This window comes from Cydia splendana, chromosome 3 (genome assembly GCF_910591565.1).
Source record: "Cydia splendana chromosome 3, ilCydSple1.2, whole genome shotgun sequence".
Taxonomy (NCBI): domain Eukaryota; kingdom Metazoa; phylum Arthropoda; class Insecta; order Lepidoptera; family Tortricidae; genus Cydia; species Cydia splendana.
This window is the reverse complement of record NC_085962.1, coordinates 19,690,815-19,713,519: the sequence shown is the minus strand read 5'-3', so window position 1 is coordinate 19,713,519 and position 22,705 is coordinate 19,690,815. Positions and strand designations below refer to the sequence as shown.

The 22,705-nt window shown below is 36.9% G+C and overlaps 1 protein-coding gene and 1 long non-coding RNA gene across 2 annotated transcripts in view; one reads left to right on the top strand and one right to left on the bottom strand.

Moving 5' to 3' along the window:
* LOC134789397 (uncharacterized) overlaps positions 1 to 22,705 on the top strand; it is a 309,984-nt gene that overhangs the window by 99,687 nt on the left and 187,592 nt on the right. The window lies entirely within an intron of this gene.
* LOC134806593 (heat shock protein beta-1) lies at positions 3,088 to 12,136 on the bottom strand. The gene is made up of 3 exons (XM_063779907.1): positions 11,825 to 12,136; positions 4,910 to 5,090; positions 3,088 to 3,907 (listed from the first exon to the last, which is right to left on the bottom strand). Exons 1-3 carry the CDS (start codon positions 12,007 to 12,009, stop codon positions 3,713 to 3,715), a joined length of 561 nt encoding a protein of 186 aa, XP_063635977.1. The 5' UTR covers positions 12,010 to 12,136; the 3' UTR covers positions 3,088 to 3,712.

The window sequence follows — 22,705 nt, the reverse complement described above, 5'->3', positions numbered from 1 at the left end:
TCATTTTTGCAAGTTCATTTGGTGCAACTAACACAACCTACATGTAATTTTTTATTATTTTAAATAGTTTCCAATTATTCGAAAATAATTTTGTGAAACGTGTTAAGAAACTAAAACCTTTTTATCAGTCAAGGAAACCAGAGATATTTATAAGACGATTGCGTACTTTTGAGTGGTTGTCAATGTCACCATTTGAACTGTCGTTGTAAACAATGTTGTGGTTAGTATTATTAATATTAAGGAATAACATAACTATTTCATTCAAGTATTGAACAAGTGGAACCACTAAGAAAGCGAAAATCCTGCAATGATTCTTACCGTGCTGTAAGCAGACCTAAAAATGGTTAGATGGCAACAAATTAGCATAATTTCCTGTCGAATACTGATTGTTTACAAGTAAGTTCATTGACCCTGTCACCTGTTAGGGTTAGAACAAAGTAGTTTTTTACGTGGATGTTTACAAGGTCATAATTTAGAAACGGTTGCCCATATTAACATAGTTTCTATGGAGAAAATATAGAGCTTAGGCTAAACTATCTCCCATTTCCGGAAAGGATCGTCGTGCCTTTCCACCCTGTATAGACGGCAATGGATCAAAAATCGCGTGGATATATTACAAGGTCTGTGGAGCCCTTAACTGATACTGTATCTGTGGTAAGTCGAAATATTTCCTGTCAATTGTCAAATACCTGAAATACCTATATTATGTTTATTTTTATCTTGCTAATTATTTCAAAATAGTAAATTAAAAAACGATATTATAAAAGTGCAAGCCGAGCACTTTCATTTGATACCAAACTCGACCATACTTTCTTGCAAAAAGATGACCAGAATAGCAAGACCCCTCACAAATAGCTTTTTAGCCTTCTAAGCTCTTCTAGCTCAATAACCCCTTGATCGAGCCTGCTCATAAATTAATGACTAAAATATAATGCCCTCAACTACACGTTTACCCAATTTAATTTAAATTAGAACAAATTTACTTAAGTTCTTGAGTATCAAACTATCCTCTTATAGTTCAGCTTAAAAACATCGAAATGCCGGGACGTGCCGCTAGCCAGCCGCGTGTCCCAAGTCGAATGTAAGAACTTCGTTCGCTTCGCTCGCTCGTTCGATTAATTGACGGAGATCGGCAGATGCGGCCTTTATTATTAAGTGCAGTGCTAAGAGTAGAATAAGAAAATAAACCATTTTTAAACTGGACACCCCTTTACAACACTTAAACGCATCACACACCTTTATTCGGTCGTCCTAATTGGCATCCTAATTAGGATGCTGAAACAATTTCCTAGTTAGTGCACTCACTCTTAATGCGATTACACGTTTTCGATTTAGGATTCTGAATTAAGTACCTAGATTAACCTAGATTAAGGTAAGTATGTAGCTAACACCTCTATGGATTCCTGGTACTTCGAAATAAAGATATATTGAATTGAATTAAGTAAGTAGTAATAAGACGTGAAGCGCTTTAGCCCACATTTATGAATCTTCTTCTAGTTTTACACACAGTAGGTACATAAATCCCGAAGAAGCGGACGAACTTGCTAGAAAGAGCGCAAACACACCCCAGAACCGTTCTGTGGAATCACAAAACGGGATGCATATTCTCTGCTCAGCAACTGGGCGATTAGTGGAAGTTCGTTAAAGGACAAGAACACTCGAAAGCTCTAATCAAAGGGTTCAACAGCAAAACCGCTAAGGAGCTTTTAGAGGGCTCAAAAGGCACAAAACCTGCGCGGTGACCAGAATACTACAGAAGACTGGACACTGAACAAACACGTTTCAAATTGGCAAGAAACAAGATGCAACATGCAGGTTCTGTCAGGAGTCAGAGGAGACTGCAATGCACATTCTCTGTTCTTGTGGACCACTAATGTCAAAAAGAAGTACCTAGGTACCTAGGGCGACACGTAGTGCAACCCTATGAGGTACAGAACATTACGGCCCAAAGAATCTGGAACTTTCTGGATGCAACGGGCATTAGTAATGACACTAATGACTAATGAACTTTAAAGGGCCGACACAATAGATCAATGCTGGTCGATGCGACACTCAAAGGCCCACAACACCCCAATAATAATAATACATAAATCCCGCCTACTTATGAAGATTTTGAAGGGTCCACGTCAAAAACGCATATCACGCGAGAAAGCGCATTATCCGTGATAAAATGTATGAAAACAACAGGCACGGACCTGTGTCAAATCGTATTAAGCGAGCTCTACTTTTAATACATAGAGGTACTTATTATGTATGTTACTAAATATTACGCAAACGCAAACCTCATTGTTTGGAGGTATGTCGAAATGCCTGACGAATTGTTTAGGCGATATTGGCAACATCCGTTTCCGTTCATTACGTCACGACATCAATCCCTAACTGTTCTAAACAATGATGTTGTTATAATAGCGCTTTTTAACAAGTCGTAAGTCCGTGGGCCTAAAACAAATGCATGCAATTTTAGATAGTTAATTGCCATCTAAGTAGATGCAACGAATTTAATCAATCGGTCAAATGCCGCAATTTAACGCAAACCGCATGCAATTATCGTATCGTTTAGGAATGTAAAGGAACTAATACAAGCTTTAAACAAAAGTTTCAAGGACATACGTGCTGCCCCGACTGCCCCAAACAAAAAAAAACTATTAAAACTGTAGAAGATTTAGAATCTTTGATTAAGTACCTACCTAAGTAGGTAATTTTTTATGTGAATACACCTAATGTACTTTTACACCCTACTGCATAGTAGGAATTCGAGGGATTGTACTCGTAAGAAACCTTGTTTTTCTGTCTTTCCACTTTTCAATATTTTTAAGAGTTTCCATACAGTAAGATTATTCTAATACCTTTAAACGAGCAATTCTTGTTTATTTACCTATATATATTTTTCGGGGATCTCGGAAACGGCTCTAACGATTTCTATGAAATATGCTGGGGGTTTTCGGGGGCGATAAATCGATCTAGCTAGGTCTTATCTCTGGGATATGTTTTCCGAGCAAAGCTCGGTCTCCCAGATATTTTTTATTAAAGCAAAACAAGGGGGTTAAAACTTAATCATAATAGGTATGCGGATAATAAGTGAACCACTTTATTTTAAATGTTTTATTGACATCTAAAACGTTCATAAACAACTGTTTGTATTTGTACTAAGTTATAAACGTGTACTTCATAAAAGCTTTTGAATTGGTGTATTCAAAACATGCTTGTTATGGCTCTTATCGTCTAATGTTAAGAAAATGGACTTGTATGTATGTTGTATAAAGACACTTTATAATTCCGTCGTTGTCTTACGTTATTTTTATTTCATTAATTTTATCAGTTAGATACATGTTTGACCAAGAAAGTCGGAATTTTACGGTAAAATAGCAGTGTAAAAAGAACACTTTTAAGCTCCTTACATCAATTACGGGGTTCACAACAACTGCTTAATTTAAGTTACACAATCACACTTCAGAATTCTATAGAACAATTCAAAATGCATTGCATGAATGCGAGACTCCTAACAATCACAGTGAAAGCAATATCAGTGAGAACTGTGCCCCGGGCAATGCCGGCTAAGCACGATATAGTGTTAACAGAGATTCTCTAAAAATTCATAAGTAACTAAAAATTTCGTATCCTTAAATAATTTTTAATACGTAAATTATAATAAATAATTAACAGTATGTATGGAATAGCTGCTTTCAAGCTGAACCGCTGGCTAAGATGAAACTCAGTGCTTCTGGATGGGGATGCTCCTGTCGGTGATGGCCAGCTGCGGCAGGGGCGCTTCCACGGTCAGCACGCCGTCTCGTGACAGCGAGGACTTGATGGCCTCAGGATTGGTACCCTTCGGCAGCAGAAACTCCCTGTTGTACTCTCTGTACACCGACTTTGTGTCTGACTTCTCCTCGTGTTTCGCGTGGACCTGAAATTAAATTGGCATGACGTCAGAACCTTAAAACAGAAATTACAACATTTCGATCCGTCGACGACAGCCGTTCGTCAACCCCAATAAAAGCGAAACTAAATGTTCCGTTGCGTGCATAAAAGCGATAGTTGTCGCTGGCAATTTGCCCGCCATCAGGTTTCAGCCAAATTTAAAAGCGAAGATTCGTAAATAAACGTGTCGTTTTTTCAAGGCAATTTATCTTCATTAGAGTGTGAAGATGAATAAATGAATATGATATACCTACACTCTGCGATATAACAAAAGCGTACCGCAAAATGAATTAGGACCATGTCTACTATGTCTAGTCGTAAAAAAATTTACATAAAATAATAGGTTTTCATCAAATTTTGATGGTTATTATCACTGAAAGGACTTCCAATCAGCCGTCCGCAAAAATGGCCGCCATCCTTTGCTTCTTTAGAGTTATAAAATAGCGTAATAAAACAAATTTCAATTTAATTGATGAATGAGAACAAACTATGTATCTATATGTAATTGTTGTGTAACGGATATTATTAGCCATTCATCAATCATCATTGAAGTCACAGTAGACGGTACATTTGGGTAAGTATTATTTTAAACAATGGAATTTAGTTCTATTGTAGGTACTTACATGTAGAAGAATTAAGTCATTATACCTACATTTTTTATAAATTAAATTCACTGAAATTATTTGTAATAAATTTCAATTTTGTTCATTTCTTTGCGTAACTTAAATTAGTCATTCTCATTCATCATTGTAGTCATACATTAAATTTATATTACAGATGTAGTGCATAATTGTTTTCCATCGTATTTTCTCGGAAACGTTCGTATTTGTCATGCTACTTTAGTCAACCTCAGTACTTTTTGTACCGAGACTGATTGATATAGCAAGACATGTTCGTACGTGTCCGTGAAAATACGATGGAAAATAATTGTACTACAACTGTATATAGTGATTTACATTTTTAGCGAGATCAATAAATGTAGACTTACAAGCAATTTATTGTCGACCGTCTTAACGACGATTTCCTCAGGTGTGTACTGGCTGACGTCGAAACGGAGCTTCAGGGACTTGCCGTCTCCCTCGTCCTGGATGAGGGGCGAGTTGAGGCTGTCCCAGTGGCTGGGCTCGGCCAGCTGTCGGCTGTCACTGTGCTGTGAGGATGTGGTGGAGCTGTGGACAGGTAAAATATCAGGGTTAATGACAGGTCGCAGGTACGCGTTTGTAGAGTCGAAGTAAGGGTCTCCCCACGACGCGCATTCGGCAAAAAGGAAAAAGGTTTATATCGAAAAAGTCGTCGTTCGGCTCGGCTGGCATCGGCCGGCGCCTGCTAACGCGCTGACGGATTTTTCGCTCTTATTGCGCGGACATAAAGCTTTTTCCTGTCGGATTTCGATTCCGCGTCGATATATGTGGAAAACCCTAACTAGTGATCCAAAAGACTCGAGTCCTGTTAGCTCTTTTTTTTGGGCTCGCCTCATTTCTTGACGCCTAAAAGGCTAAAAGCCTATTTTACTAATGAAATAAAAAAGGCTTTTAGCCTTTTAGGCGTCAAGAAATGAGGCGAGCCCTAAAAAAAGCCTCACAGGGCTCGAGTCTTTTGGATCACTAACCCTAACTTTGCGCAACTTTGCAATAACAACGTGTGAAATAATTATCATAAACGTAAAATTTCTATACTTAAAAATATGATGTTCATTGCACTCCACACTTTGTCATATCCAAAGTCCAACTGAAATTTGAACATTGTGATAGTGACATTAAGTCGAATTTCAACTATCTTGTAAATGTAACATAGTAATTTTGGGTTAGCGATTTTAGTGACCGAAGTAATAAGTTGTGCTACTACAGATAATAAGAAAGAACCGTGCGCTACACGATCGATGATACTAAAGACTATGACTAGGTAGGTATAAAATCTTGAACTACACGTGAAAATACTATCTATAATCATATATTTGTTGGCACAAATAACCATTGATACAAATAAAAATCTTGTACGAAATATGAAGTATGGCGAGATGAATTCCAACATGCCTAAGTAGGTAAATGTATGAGTCATCGATGAAATATTAGCATACCAACCGCAAGCATTTACCATTACAACAATTGTAATCGTAACTAATGTGATAACCTTGTCATCGGTATATTTTATTTCGTTGATAACTTTCCAACGCCCGAAAAATTTATTGCGGCCTGAATTGTAAAATTTTGTTTTATATATTTCCTAATAAATATCATTAACCTTTTGAGCCCGTTGACCGCCAATTATCAAATACTTACCTAAAGTTACCAAACATAATAAATTAATTAAACCATTCTTATTCTTATCCTGATAGTGTACCTACCATACTTAACTAAGCTTCTTGTAACATAAGTTCATGGCGTTCAAGGGGTTATTAAGTATAGAATTAAAAATAAGATTCTACCTGCGCTACGTTAGCGTAATACCTCATTTGCACCCGCTATCAGTTGGGGACAATAACCGTAGTTAATAGTGCACTAGTTAAATTTAAATGGGCTAACCAAACATATCCTTTTTACCTACATGCGATCTAGATGATTTCTAAAACAGTATAGTTAGCTTTTACTTGGTAATCTAAAGGGACATTAAAATAGCATTCCATTGGCGACATAGTTTCATAAAACATGCACTCATTGTAGTCTAGGAATTGAATTATAAAAAATAATCGACCTAGCTCGCTTGCGCATGCAGACATTTTATCACGCTTGACGTGTTAACGATCAATTAAATTTTAATTGAAGTACTTGATACGTGAACTAGTTTCCCAGGCGTCGGGGAGACGGCAGGAGCAACTTTAACCTAGGTTTTGGCTGGAGTCTGCCATTGCAAATTTAATCTGTATAATCTAATTTCCATGTGATTTTTCACAGCATTTGCTTTTGTAAAATAGGCACAATGATCGCGACTTGCGGAAATCGCCCAGGAAATCTAATTAACTCGCCCACAAATTAAATAAATCTTTAGGGCCCTTGCACCATCCAACTAAGCCGGGGTTAACCGGTTAAACATGGAGTTACCATGGTTACTAGTACAATTTGATACTGGGTTAACGGTTTAACCGGTTAACCCCGGGTTAGTGGGATGGTGCAAGTGGCGCCTATGTAACTAGAGTTATAATATCTACCCGTGTAAATTCAAAAGAATCAGTCCAATTGTGGACGACTTAACTTTTGTTGAAGACATTTATTTAATTGAACATCTGAAGGACTTGCATTAATTCTTTAGAAGCCAACGAGTAGTTACTTCCTACTTTTTTATTTAAATTTACTGAAGTGATTGACAATTTGGACGTAAAATAGCACACAAATGATGATGTCATGCGCATGGCTGCAGATCCAAGGTCAGTGTCAACGTGAGCTCATCGGTATTAGCGCAGCATTCAATCTAATTTGTGACCAATAATTTCCGTTACGAGTTCCATTATGTATATTCAATGTCATTTGTGACAAATAACAAATCCATTGTGCCAATTTGGTGCATCTATTCTCACGATGCCGATGCTCGCAAAGAATCACACTGAACATAATTAAATGTGGCTTTCCATCAAAGAGGGTATTTATGATTCATGTGCAATAAGGACCATTCTATCAGAATTCCTGTTGGAATTTCAGACAAAAAACTCCTTGTTGCACCTTGAAGCATAAGGACCCTTTTGTGATGTAAAGCCACAAATATTTTAACTCGGCTTTTAGGCTAATGGAATTTATAACGACATAACTAATGGCTCTATGAAAAACTATGGCCATATATGCATTCGGCATGGGAGTAATACAAATTTATTGACCGCTTGGCATGTTTTCGTTTCAATTTACATCAATAATATCATATTCCATGTAAGTTTGTGATTAATTAAACGCAGACCCTAACTCTCATCAATACGCCTTACCAAGGTTAGAGATACTGGACTGGGATGGGCTTAATGGCTTAATGTATATATGAATTGCGTTAATGCATCTCCAAGATTCCCTGGCAGACAATGACAATCTTATCTTATTGTTTTCGGGGGCCCTTGCGGATACACTTCGACCCATAGGGATCTTTTGTGCAGTTACCCCCTAGAAGAGATAGACAATGACAATAGTTATCTTGTCTTCTTTATTTTGTGCCAAAAAGTTGAAACAAATACAAATGCATTTTAAATAACTACACCGGCTCAGCATTTTTAATAAGTTTATGTAGCTTGCAGATACATTTTCAAGCCCCTTAATGCGGCATGCATCTCAAGTTTTATCTTATTTTCATCTCGCAGCCCAGTGTGGGTCGTGATGTGTCCATTGTGGAATACTTAAACGAGTTAATTGTTATTTGAACGTCGTCTTGGTGCGTCCTTAGCCATTGTAAACACACGCATCCAGGGTCTAGAACCGGTCACGGCCGCCTCCAAGGACATTGGGTATACGGTTATCCTTATTCATAGGTACATTACTTAAATAAATTACCCAGTTCGATAATGATGACGCAGTTACCTTATTATTTAAAATAGGTCATCCATGGACAAACCTTGGTTTTCGTATTTGATATTTCCATTTTAACCATTTTCAACAAGTAGGTACCTAAGGTACCTAAACATTGACTAGGTTATTTACCGACTCAGTTTATGTGCTGGATATTGTCAATGTCAGGTGACAATTGTCAAGTTGGTGAAATAGGCACCTGGCAGATACAATAATGATAAATCCATCCAATCTTAATCACCTGGGATGGGTGGTTAACATAAATGTTACAAAACGTATTTAGTTCACTGAGCTGTTGACACCGTAGAATTAATTGTAGTGCATCCATCCGTGCCAAGAATTCGATGTGAATTCATGCAACAGACAGCGCAAAATGCATATTTAGGCAGGCTACCAATAAGTAAACAGTGACGCCACGCGCTAACGTTAACCATTTTGATTATTTACGAGGTTTGAGTTTACATTATGCAATGCCATTTTATAGGGCCGTGACAAGGTACTTAACAGGTGTTAAAATGTTAACATATCTGTATGACATGACATCGAGCATTTAAAAAAGTAAACTGCTACCTTGTAATTGTATTGCTCCATGTAGGTACCTAATTCGGCTCTATAGATATCGATTTTCTGGCTCGGTCAGTATTACTCATTACGTATGTACCTACTATGAGGCTCTTCTGTTGTCTTTGTGGATAAAAAGTGGCAGTTTTCTATTTAATAACGTCCATCAATGAAAGCTATGGTTTATAATTTTTCGACACATTATGCCATTACGAAATTGCCAAATCTCTGCTTTCTGTGATTGTAACTGACGGTAAAAATACTAAAGAAGTTACTTAGCTACTATTCTACAGTACCGTCTACTTAATGTTTTGCTACTATAGATGGCCAAGCAAATCTTGTCAGTAGAAAAAGGCGGCAAATTTAAAAAATTTAGGCGCGAAGGGATATCGTCCCATAGAAAATTTGAATTTCGCGCCTTTTTCTACTGACATGATTTGCTTGACCAAGTATAGCTAATTGATAAATATAATGACAATACATTAAATATATACTATCTACATAAGGTCATGCATAAATAGAAATGAGTTTTTTAATAAATATGGTTAATTTACCAATACGTAGCGGTTACTCAATACTCAACCTATATGTTTTCCTCGTTCTTTACCTCTCTGAAGACTTGGTTACTCCTCCGGAGGAAACAGATTCAAAGTTGTAAGACATGCAAAAGGCAATATCGCTTATTAATTAATACTGCAAATGTTATAGCAACGAAACAAATTTAGAGGAACGCTTAGTCTACGAGCTTTTGATATGAAACTAATGGTAAGAACTTTAAATCGTCATTTACTTGTATGGTACCTCTATATTTGCCACAGATTAAAGTTGTTATTCCTATATCTTCTCCACAGTATATGTACCAAAGAATATGTACATATTAACAAAATTAAACAAAGGCACTTTTCCAAAATATTGGGACACCGTGATTATAAATATTACAATAATGAATTCACGTCCACTGTACCTGTTTGGTGACGTTTTTCAACAATAGGTAGGTAATTAAATTAAATAGGTAGATACTAGGTAAGTACTTTGACTGTGACACAGTGGGCGCGAATGTGTTAAAATAAAAAGCAGTTAGGTTCAAAGATGTAAATAATGTAATATAAGCATTACCTACATTAAAGATTATTGTCCGTTCGTGCCCTAAACAATACCTAATGCAGTTGTCTATACCATTTTAGGTTGCGACATTTTGGCCGTACATTACATTTTAGGTTGCTACTCTCGAAAGCGACATTCTCCGCGGTAGTCCTGAATTGCTGTATTTTCTACTACCCACTTCATGCAACCGGCGATTGTGAGCGGGATAGAAGATATGCCATCGCACTCTAGAGAGGCGCGATTTACGTCAAAGGGTAGATTAGATTCTGCAGTTCTAAGATACCTATCTTTCTGTTTTTCGTAGGTTTAGGAATAGTATATAAGACGACGATACATTTCAATAAATGTTAATTATTTAACTGACTATACCGCTGCTATCATTGCTCCTCCTGCCTGGACCCCCATAGTACCTATTGCTTTAGATTATAATTTCAAAAGTGGACTGATTTATCACACTGCGTTGGCCCAACATTCCCAGCGGTTGTTGCATTAGAGAAACGAGTCCTGCCTACGCCGCATTACAGTTTAGGCGTATCGGATCAGACGTCAACCCACGCTTTGTGTACACAAAAACCTAAGTCATCGCTGACGACATTCTTCAGCTCCTCGGTAATCATTATTTATTGATTTTAGGTAACTACTTCGCTTAATTTATGTAAAGCTCAAGACCAACCACTTGACAAGTTGATAGACTGAAGACACTTGAATAGAATCTCGAAGTAAGAATTTGACGCCCAAAGGTTTTACAAACTCGCCTGTGGCTTTTGATCGCAGTTTCGTGACAATTGAGTAAATATTGGATTGCGTCAGAGGCCAGGTTCTCTGAAACAACACCGGCTTGCTCCAAGTAGGTCATGTAACTCACATATAAGTGCCTATAAAAATTCAGCCAGTGAACTCAATTTGAATACCCGCCTACACTGTAAACTGTAAAGTATGCGCCGCCTACCAATCGCAATTCGATAACATTACCATAAACCGGTTTTCATGAAGCCTTGTTGTTCTGCTAGTTTTTGTGCACCGTATGGCGTATTGCATATTTTTTATTTTTACTGCTATCAATACGTGATGTCATCTCTATATAATTATGTGACTATTAAATTCCTAACAACTGAGACGCTTTACACGTGGAACACCTAAGAATTTGGTAGAAGACAAGTCTAAGCTGGTATTGTTATATAATTGGCGAGGAAAAAATTACGTTTCTTATAGGTAGGTAAAGATTTACATAATGTTTACAATTTCGCGCGGTTCTGTGTTTTAGCAACAATGTTCTCAGTCTGCGGCTATTTCTATTTATGACATCATCCCGCGTCGGGCTTACGTATCGTTGCACGCTTTAAATGGAGGCGGCTGAGATGTCTGCAGTAGGTAGAAGCCGTTCCGCAGGGCGATCCCGAATAATGCCTTTGAAATATTCGTCGAGACCGGACGCTGGTTGCGAAACCTCCAACTCATTAATTCGAGATTCCCTTAAAGGAAAACCGAGCGCGAGCCGGTCGCTATCGGAAAGTAAAATGCGCGACCTGCTTACAATGGTCCAAAATGCTTTGATAACCTCTGTACCTATACGAGTATGATACTTTCCAATCTTGAAATTGTTGTTCTTTTGATTATTTTGTACGTATTATTTAGATTTTAGACCAACTAGGTTCTTATTGGAAACTTCTAATTACAATCTTATACAATTTTCATAAAAATAAATAACTGTTAAATACAAAAGTTTGATTAGTATTAGAGATAGGTACTACTATAATAAATACCTTGTGGTGCTCTTGAAGAAGTTGTTGCTCTCTCTGTTCATGAGTTCCGATCTGAATTTGCTCATCTCTTCTTCCATCTTCCTCATTTCAGCGTCGAATCTCTCCCTAATGCTGGAGAATTCCGTGTCGATGACTGAAAAGTCACCGAGCTTGATGGGGATGTTTCTCTTAAGGCTGTCAGCCATCTTCAAGGTTTATGTAAACTGTCGAAACTAAACAAACACTAGTAAAAACACAGTTCGCGTTAGACACGGGCAACAGACAAGGCAGCACTGATCATTAGTTGTCGACTCGGCGCCACGGGCCTGCGCACAGTTTTAAATAGCCTCATGTTGGAACGCCCGCGTCTCAACGTCACTCGCTCGACCCACACTTTGCTTCTCGCTCATTCCACGACTCGCAGCCCAATCGACGATAGATTTTGTCTCCACTGCGTGATCGTCGCTAGTATAACATGACCTGAGATACGGAGCAATTACACTTTATCAACAATTGCATTTATACTGGTTATCTTGTTGGCATGCATTTTCTTAGCGCTGTCAATAACAGGCCCTTAGTCGCGCCGTGGTTCGCTTTCTGTCTCAGAAGGAGAAGGTTGTAAGTTTATATGAGTCCCGAACATTCTCACTGCGTTTTTCCTTGGGAAGTCAGGCATACCCCGTAGTTCCTTCATGATGCGAGGCGCCATCTTAAGGTGTTAGGAGTTTTCGCTACGTAACTGGCTGAACGATGACTCATTTAATTTGGTTCTGCTACTTCTGCTTAAGGCATTCTTCGACTAGGGTATGTATGGAGGATTATTCATTGGAATATTTTTGCAGCATGTCAACATTAAATTTAGTTATTCGTCATAGTCATCTTCACATTCAATGAAGTACAACTTTATTGAATATGAAGATGACCACATGACATGATAAGTGCTATCGTTAAGTAGAAATAATCACATAGTTACAGAGTGGTTAAGTATAGTACCTACTGACAATGGCAGAATGGCACAAACATTTTCAGGCGTCATTTAATTGAGAATCTTCTTTATTAAAAATTACATAATAAACTAATCTTCGTGTCCAGACACGGAGACAACATTTTCAAACGCATACCTATATTTCATTCGTCATATAACCGGGTTGTGACAACTCAAATAGGCCCCCAAAAAGTTAACTGGGAGATAAGAAAAGTATTAGGTTACTACAGTATACGTTGCTGGTAAATTAAATGTACCTACTAGACGTGCGCGCCGGTCGAAAAAAATCAGGCGGCGGCGCGCCACGAAAAAATCCACGGCGGCGGCGTGGGATTTTTCAACTTTTCAATATTAAGACGTATAATGAAAAGTTACGCTTAACCCTTAAGGGGCTACCCCACGCCAATGACCTTCGATCTGTATCCCTTAGTTTTCTAATGTTTTTTGTACCTTATTATATTAACAGCAAGGCTTTAAACAATATAGTATCCCATATTTACTTCAAAGTTCATTGTCTTCGAGATATTTGGCATCTAAGTTGAACAATTTTAGGCTAAAAAACTGGTTTGCTGGCCATAACTTTTGTGTTAATTAGTTTAAAATTAAAACCCTGGACATCTTTTTCGAGACGTCAAAGACGAACCCAAATATGTAGATTTCGTACATGTAAGATCACCGCAAACTAGATACGGAAAAAGTGTTTTTTAGACAATGTTTAAAAAATTCATAAAAAAATAAGTACTTATTCATTTTTTTCAAAATCCGGTGGACAAAACTGGAGATAAAAGATTGAAAAACCGATAACCGTTTGTCTTATAATTCTATCTGTAGTGCAAAAAAAGGAGATACGATTCAAAACTTGTCAAAAATCGATGAAAACCTCGGGTAGCCCCTCGACAAGGGAAAAAAATCTCAAAAAACTGTGTTAGTATAATTTTTTTGGTGTTATTATCTTATTATGTGGTTGTTTATTGTAAAAAAATCATGAAAAAAATATATTTATAATAGTTTCGAAAAAAACATACGTATGTTAAATATGTTGGATGTTGCCAGGTTCGGTGTAAATAAAAAGATACGCCGCATAATGAAAAGACGTCCAGTATTTTGGATACATACAGTACTTTATGTGCATAAGGTTCTTTTTTGTCAAATTCATGTTTTTTTAATAAATATAGAATAATTGCATTTTTTAATTACAAATACACTTACTGATAATGTCAACTTATGTTATGAATTAATTTCAAACCTATTATTTTTATATTTTTCCAAAAACTTTATAGCTCGTATGTGGTAAAATTTTACCGTCATTTATCAGACTTAGCGGGGTATCGTAGGAGGACTAGGAGGCAGCAACATCTGAGCAATGGTTCTTACAATAATGCATGCAATTTTATCAACATTTTCGTAAGAAATTTCTCAAATGAAATCGGGTCTGTCTCTTGATGTCTTGATGAACGCACAGGAAAAAAAATCCGTAAAAATATTTTTTTATCTATTTGGTTCATTCGTACATTACGTTGTAAACCGACAAGTAATTAATTTTTAAAACGTTTTGAAACACCTAACATACCTCTGTTTAATTTATTTACCATAATAACTACCAGAAAATTTGATAATTTTACTCTTCGCATACTTGGCAATGTCCAACATACTGGACTTAGCAAAAGTGCCGTGTTATCGACAACGGTTAAAACACTGGACATTATACTTTGTAAATGTGTTTTACCCATACCTACAACACATTTTTATGTAAATCATACTGCCACATAAGAAATAGTTAGTATTGTGTTGGTGCGACATAAAATTGTAGAAAATAAATTATACAATAACCAAAAAAATTCCGTACTAAATTATTGCCAAGTAAGTAAGTATTTTACATCAAAAATGTGAGAGTTACGTAGGAAGTGGCGCCCGCAATAATTTTCAACTATTTCTTATCGGTCTATAACCTATTACATATTTTAACGCTGCATAATACTGTCTTATAAAAAAATATTCGGCGCGAATTTTAGACTACCGGCGGCGGCGGCGGCGCGCTGACACACTATGGCGGCGGCGCGCCGCGGCGGCGCGCACGTCTAGTACCTACCTACATAGGTACCTACCCCATATAACCATTCCAGTCGCAGAATCACAAAGTGGTAACTAAATGTCAGATGTGTCGTAACAGAGTCCACACAATGTGTCTAGAATTGTTTCGAAACAAAGTGTCGTCGCCGTGTCTACACTTTTCGGTAACAAGGTGTCGACACATTTGTGTGCACTTTGCGTGCGGTTTGCGACTAAATCTGACAGCAAATTTGTGACAGCAAATGTCAATATAAAATACCTCTTGAAAACCAAGGTTTGTCAAACTACTATTAGTGTCTCGTGTGCTCGTAATTCTAGTAAGTCATCATGGGCAATGCAAATGATAATAATCGACCGAAACCATATAAACACCCAACACCCGTCAACCTTTTACAGAAAAGTTTTTAAAGAAATTCAATAAGCTACTTAGGTCAGGAAACGAATGCTCCAAAAGTTGTAGAGGGAAATGCTCGGAACACAATTTTTGACTCCGTAACTCGGTTTGACAAGTTAGGAGGTGAACATATCAAAAGTCCCCGGCCGTAGCCCTTGAGCGGGGGGGAGAGAGGGGGCTTTGAAGGTCCCATTTTCCCGTTTTTCGATTATATCTCGGAAACTATGCATCTCAGCGACATGGCCACTTATACAAAATGAAAGTTAATTTAATTTGTTACAAGTTTATTCAGTCAATTTTTTCGATATGTTGAATAGTTTTTGAGATATCCGCTCTTGAAAGTTTATTTAGGGCTCTCAATTTTATCTTGATATATCTATATCAGTGAAGGTGCTAGGCCGTGTTTGGTATCGTTTTCGTATAAATCTGGGGTGCTGAATCCATTTAAGATATCACATTGACACCATTCCACAAAATAAAAATAAATCTTTTTAGGGTTCCGTACCTCAAAAGGAAAAAACTGAACCCTTATAGGATCACTCGTGCGTCTGTATGTATGTCCGTCTGAATACACAAAATAGTTCTTTACCTATAGATGACAGGAAAACCTATTAGAAATGTGCAGTCAAGCGCGAGTCGGACTTAATGTACAGAACCCTTAATACGCGAGTCCGACTCGCACTTGGCCGGTTTTTTTGAAACTCTTCTTGACGCTTAACCGCTGAACCGATTTCGTTGAAATTTGGTATAGAAATAGTTTGCGTCCCGGAACAGGACATAGGATAGATCTTATAACCAAAATCATCTTTTGAAGGTGTGAAAAGTGGCGTGGAAATTTGTACGGGAAATCAATAACCGCTGAACCGATTTATATGAAATTTGGGATGGTCTACATCTTTGATTTAGTTAAAAATGATGAAAAAACATGACTTCAAACCTAAACTTAAACAGTATTAACTTCAAGAAGTCAATTCTGAATTCCCCCTACACCTCATTTCACACCTTTAAAGGATGATTTTTGAGATAACTTATTATATCCTGTCTCGGGACTCAAAATATATGTGTACCAAATTTAAACTAAAACTGTTCAGCAGTTTAAGCGTGAAGAGGAGTTTAAAAGAAAGTATTTTAATAAGTTTATATGTTTTTACTTCGGAATGGTGTCAATGTGATACCTTAACTAAATTTGGTACTGCGAATTTATACGAAAACGATACCAAACATGGCCTCGTAGCTTTACTGTTGTAGAAGTCAAAATAAAATTGAGAGCCCTAAATTCTTATTACTTGGCCAAACTTGTGTAGAAGGAAAAGGTAAAATAAAAGTCTTCGGCAGGAATATAAGACACAAATATATTTTTTTTTGCGTTACTATTTCATTCATCAAATATAAACATACCTTGATTATACTATTCTAGTGAGATCCTCATAGATAAACAAAAACATTTACTTAAAAAATTACAAGGTCGAAATGTCACGGAACTTGTGAGAGTAATATGTGAAAAATAAAAACTTTTATGACAAAAAAAATCTGGACACAATTTAAGAATCACCCAATTGCGTCGAGGAATCATCTGTATTTTTGCTTGTTTCATTACCTCATCGCTTCTTTTTTGTCCTTTGTATTCTGTAGCAATTTGTTAGATCTGAAAATAAAGATAACTTGCGTCGTTACGGATGTCGATTTATAGGTTTTAGGGAGTGCAGAATTCGAAAACGATGATCATTTTATAATCCAAGATGGCGGCTACGTATTTTGTCATAAAATTGGAATCCAAAAATAGTCATCATTTTCGAAATCTGCGCCCCCTAAAACCTATAAAACGATATCCATGACGATTTTTATGACATAGTGCATTGCCGCCATTTTGAAATTGAAAATGTTATCATTTTCGAAATCTGCGCCCCCTAAAACCTATAAAACGACACCCATGACGACTTTTATGGCATAGTGCATGGCCGCCATTTTGGATTCCAAAATGGTCATCATTTTCAAAATTGGGGCCCCCTAAAACGTATAAAACGACATCCATGACGACTTTTATGACACAGTGCATGGCCGCCATTTCGGATTCCAAAATGGTCATTATTTTCGAAATCGGCACTCCCTAAAACCTATATATCGACACCCATCGTAAGTCTCGACTTTTATGACAAAGTGTTTTGCTACCATCTGCATGCAAGACATTTCTATTATTTTTACGTACAAAAATGGCCCCCTGTCAACTTTCAATCGAGATTTAATCGATAATTTATTCGATTAATATTCAGATTAATTCAATTTCAATCTATGTTAGGTCGACTAAACTAATCGCGATTAAAATTTGAGAATTAACTTTTTTTATTCCATTAATTAGTCGAATAAACAGTTAATCGATTAATGCCCATCTCTGACCACGGCATTTTTACACTTTGAGAATATCTGAAAACAAATCAACACAAGGAGCCATTTTGCAAATCCAGTAACATACCAGTAACTTTGTTATTACTTTTGACAGCGCGTGTCATGTGTCAACACAGAGTCGACACAAAGTCGAAACATTGCAACTACTTTGTGACTGCAATATTTCTCAGCCTTAAACCATATTTATACATCATAATTAACAAGTTTCGTAGTATGTAAAGCGTTATTTCTGTTATTTAAGTATAGTATACGCATCGAAGTACTAAAAATGCTTCAAATAATATAGTTATGAACACAGGCACTGAGAAGTAAACAATTTCATTTCCGGCTAAACTAAAACAATGTGGTGGCGCGTTGATTATATTACACTTAGTTCATCAAATCACTCGAGCAGTTTAATTCTCCATAATAATTGAAGTCCTATTGTAATATAAATGCAAACAATATATAATTACGTCTTGTAATCCGTTTTAGAGATGGCGTATTAATGTCACTTATTTTTATTTAAGTATTTTTCCATCTGACAGTTTCCATTTGACAGGAACAAAATGAACGAATGAACGAATGATTTTGGCATAAAGTAGTCGCAAACCCGAAACAATGTGTGCACACGGCGACCACACTTTATGTCACTTTGTGTCATGTGTCGACCCTTCCCCATTTCTGGTAACTGTGTCGACACGGCGACGACTCTGCGACTGGAATTGTGACCGAAACAGACGGTGTCGACACAAGATGTGTCAACACCGCGTCGTAACGGCGACTGGAAATGGTTGTATGGGACACTACCTACCTACCTTCCAAATACACCCTTTGACATTTCATGTTTTTGTGACAAAAAGTATTTTTGTACACGTCTATGTCTAGGTGGGCTACAACCGTGAACATCGAGAATCTGTCCTCGTCTCTATCGGTCAAATTTTGCAAGAACGATAGAGATGGAGATAGAGACGCACTTCGACGTTCGCTCCTGCGTTTGGCTTGAAACGACAAATTTTCACCTAAAACTATTCACGCAATCTTTACCAATTATATTGATAATATTATTGCTGATACAACTGGAGTTACGAAGGTACCTATAAGTACAAACATTGCATGCAGTTCAGATATGAATCGTTCCAGTTTCTGAGGGGGATCATTGTGTTCAAAACAATGTAGAACGGTTCCATTGACAGTCGAGCCCCTCCAAGATTGAACTAACTGACCTTGAACGCATGAGTCAAGCTTAATCTTGAATTAAGAACAAAAACATCCAAATATGACCACGTTTAATAAGGACCTACTTATACGCAAAAACGATGTAGGTTGATATTGCTCATTCATACGACTTAGAATACGCGAGACGTTTCCATTTCTTACTTTAAGGTCTACGTATATGGTCAATTAAGAGCACTACTCATACTGCTGGTACTATGACGTCTGTGACCTATTTACACAATTTGGCAAGGTCACTTCCTGTAGGGCGTGCGGTCCGGTAGCTAGATATTCGTCAACCAACCTATTTAGACTTGGCTTACTCACTCATTCTTTGAAGTGGCTAGACGTGTTTTTGTTTTTAAGTGCACTTGATTCAAATTTCAATACGTATGTGGGTTTTGTTGATAAATTGCCAAAATAATTATTTAGATCCTCTAACGACTGAGCTATCTCTGTAGATAGATAGATCTAAATAAATATATATGTACCTAGCTAAAACACTTCTGATGACAGCATGCTACTACAACCTACATATTTATTAAATATATCTAGAATTTTAGTTTTGTGTATAATTATAGGCATAATTATGCTCAATGCTTGACTGATGATGATCAAGAATCATCTAGCCATTACCTATCCTAGGGGTGATTGCTTCAACTATTTAACCGACCGATTAACGTTAAATAATTAAATACAGGTAGCACCACAGCTTCAATCTCATGAGATATGAGAACTGACAAGTTCCCCATTAAACTACTACTACTACGTACTATGAAATCTTGCTCTAGTTCTAAAGCCCTAACTGTCACTAATGATGACTTAATTTACCTATTTACTTATTAATTACTTAATAGACCGGTTACTTAATTTGTGAAGTTATATACTTAATTTGACGACCAGTCTGGTCTAGTGGATAGTGACCCTGTCTGCTAAGCCGATGGTCCTGGGTTCGAATCCCAGTAAGGGCATTTATTTGTGTGATGAACACTAATATTTGTTCCTGAGTCATGGTTGTTTTCTATGCATATAAGTATGTATTTATCTATACAAGTATGTATATCGTCGCCTAGTACCCATAGTACAAGCTTTGCTTAGTTTGGGGCTAGGTTTGATCTGTGTAAGATGTCCCCTAATATGTTTTTATTATTATTATTTTTTTTTAATATTATAACATTTAAAACATTCAGCAGTGCTCTATAATTAGGTTATTTAGTGCTAATTTGATTTTGTGTTGTATATTTACGATATGAAATGCCCGATGAGAAGAAAACCCTAAACGGCTACTTAAATAATTAAAGTCTGCGACTGTAGGTACTGTAGGTACCTACATCATATCTGCAATAATATAACAATAGGTAAGTTGTTTGAGCAACGCCGGGTGTGCAATCCTCTAATTCCAAATGACATGCGCAGGGAAGAATTTAAAACTGAACAAACGTGCACGGGAATCATTCCTAAAAATAGTGCCAATGGATGCGTTCCCTTTTAGCCGTCATAATGTTTCTTGCGTTTGTGGGCTGACATTAACAAATGGCTGCTAGAGAGTGGGGTAGAACGCGGTAAAATCTTTGCGGGAATGTTATCCGTTGTTTACATTATTGCACTAGGCTAGGGAAGTGATAGATACCTACGTTCAACACGTCTCAATTTACAGGCAGTTTACTTTAGCTAAGCTATATGGTAATGCTAAGAAATGTAGGTAACCATTTCTGAACTCGGACGGACTCAGTGGATACCTGATGAATACCTATCCGAAGTCCAACACACATCCCACCCAACAGAAGATATTTTCATGATCACAAAAACAACTGCCGAATTCGCTTCCGCCGCGTTTCTATATTTATTCCAGTTATCACAGGAAAATTAAAAAACGGGTTTATTTTTTTCCAATAATTTACCGAGTGTTAGCGAAGGTCTCCGCTTCAGCTTGGGAAAAAGTGCTTTCGTATGTCCGGATGTTCTCCTCTAATACAGGTCGCATTTCTCAACAGATTCTCGTGAAATTTTGTTCGTTAGTTGGATAGAATTTACCTTATTTTATCATCATCTTTTATTAAGAACAGTGGCGGCGCGTCTAGATTGTTCATAGGCAAGCCGTAGCTAAGTTGCCCTTCCTGTTTTTCATAAGTTTAAAGAAAATGGCCCAAGAGCCTGAATATCAGACAAGCCGATGGGAATCGAGTTCTATGGACGCTCCGCCACTAATAAGAACTTACCTAAGCGCTAGTAGGTCTATGGCACTTTGTGAGTTCGCTGTGATAGTGACTCATCGAAGTAAATTTAAGTAATTTTAATTTTTATATCTTTTAAGCTTATCGCGACGTCTACAGCTCATAGAGCCACTAGTCTAGATAACTTAAAAAAATTAAGTAATCTGTTTATTTCATAAAAAATGCATTTTTACAAACTTAACTATTAATCTTACATTAACAAGATTTTTTGAGTTAACTATGTTCGTGATAAAGTTATTGGCTAATATGTCTTTTATTTTGAATACAGACATATTAGCCAATAAATTGTTTACGTAGAAAATACACGGCAGATAAAACGCACGATCTTTCTTTCCAATGCCATCTATAGCGACTAGCTAAGTCTCTACCTACGTACGACTAGGATTAATAAATCTCTTCGCAGTCACGATTCCGTCTAACTTTCTTATCGTTTATCTAATGCAGCTATACAAATCGCGGGCCCTTTATTCACGTCGTCTTCAGAGGGCTTACCGCGAACATCGGAAATCGAATTTCATTATCTGCCTCTATCGCTCTCTATTTGAGCGACAGACATTTCATGTTTCTACGTTCTCGGTAGGAACTCAAAGCAATCTCAACGATATCGGAATTCGAATTGTAATGGGATTGCATTCACAGCAAACGCCAAAGTGCTTCACGATCAATTGTACCGTTAGTAATAACAACACTAGTGGGTACCTAAGTCTTATTTTTTATTGCATAAAAATTAAATAAAAAATAAGACTCCACGCCGGCATCACAATTGGTTCTCTACCACTTTAAGGTACACATCTGTCACCGTGCCCATGCTGTTTGATAAATAGTAATAAATACTGTATCGTACCACAGATCTACTTAAGGTGGGATCAGACGGTTCATTTTGTGTTCATTTTCGTGTTTCATTATTCACCTTTCACTCAAGTGACACGTGTGAACACAAAATTAACCAATAGTGAAAAATGAATTCATTAGTGAAATGATCCAACTCTAGACATAAAAATTCAAAATCGCTCTCCTTCTTGATTCGACTGGCAAATCATATTACTTTTTGGCAACCGGGATTTTTAACCTAATTAGACCCCGCTGAATCCGAATTTGCCGGTTGCTTGATCGAATTCTTGACCGGAAGTGAGATATTTGATATTAAAAGTCCCTTTTTTAGTTTTTCGTAAATAACTCCTAAACCGTGGCGCATAGCAAAAAATGTTCTTACACATAAGTAATCTGCATAAAATTGTCTACAAGAAAGATTCCGTACAATTTTTCGCTAGGATCAATATTCGAAGAGATATTAACGCGGGAAATTTAAATATAATCACTTCTAAGGCCCCGTTTTTTAGGTTTTCGTAAATAACTCGTAAACGGTGGCTTATATCAAAAAATCTTGTTAAACGTTAATAATCTACACAAAATTTTGTACAAAAAAGATTCAGTTTTTGCAGGGATCAATATTTAAAAAGATAATAAAGAGGGAAAGTTAATTATAATAAATTCTAAGTTTCCTTGTTTTTACTTTTTCGTTAATAATTTGAAAAGTATGACTCAAAGCAAAAATAAATCTTGCACATAAATAACAAACATAAAATGTCCTACAAGAAACATGTAGAACACTTTTCGCTAGG

Bases quoted from the DNA above. Each gene is read 5' to 3' on its own strand.
- LOC134806593 (XM_063779907.1), bottom strand. From the start codon at position 12,009: ATGGCTGACAGCCTTAAGAGAAACATCCCCATCAAGCTCGGTGACTTT. The intron at 5,091-11,824 runs GTATTTATTATA...ACCTGTCCACAG, and splicing joins TTCTTCAAGAGCACCACAAG to CTCCACCACATCCTCACAGC. The intron at 3,908-4,909 runs GTAAGTCTACAT...ATTTAATTTCAG, and splicing joins CGGTCGACAATAAATTGCTT to GTCCACGCGAAACACGAGGA.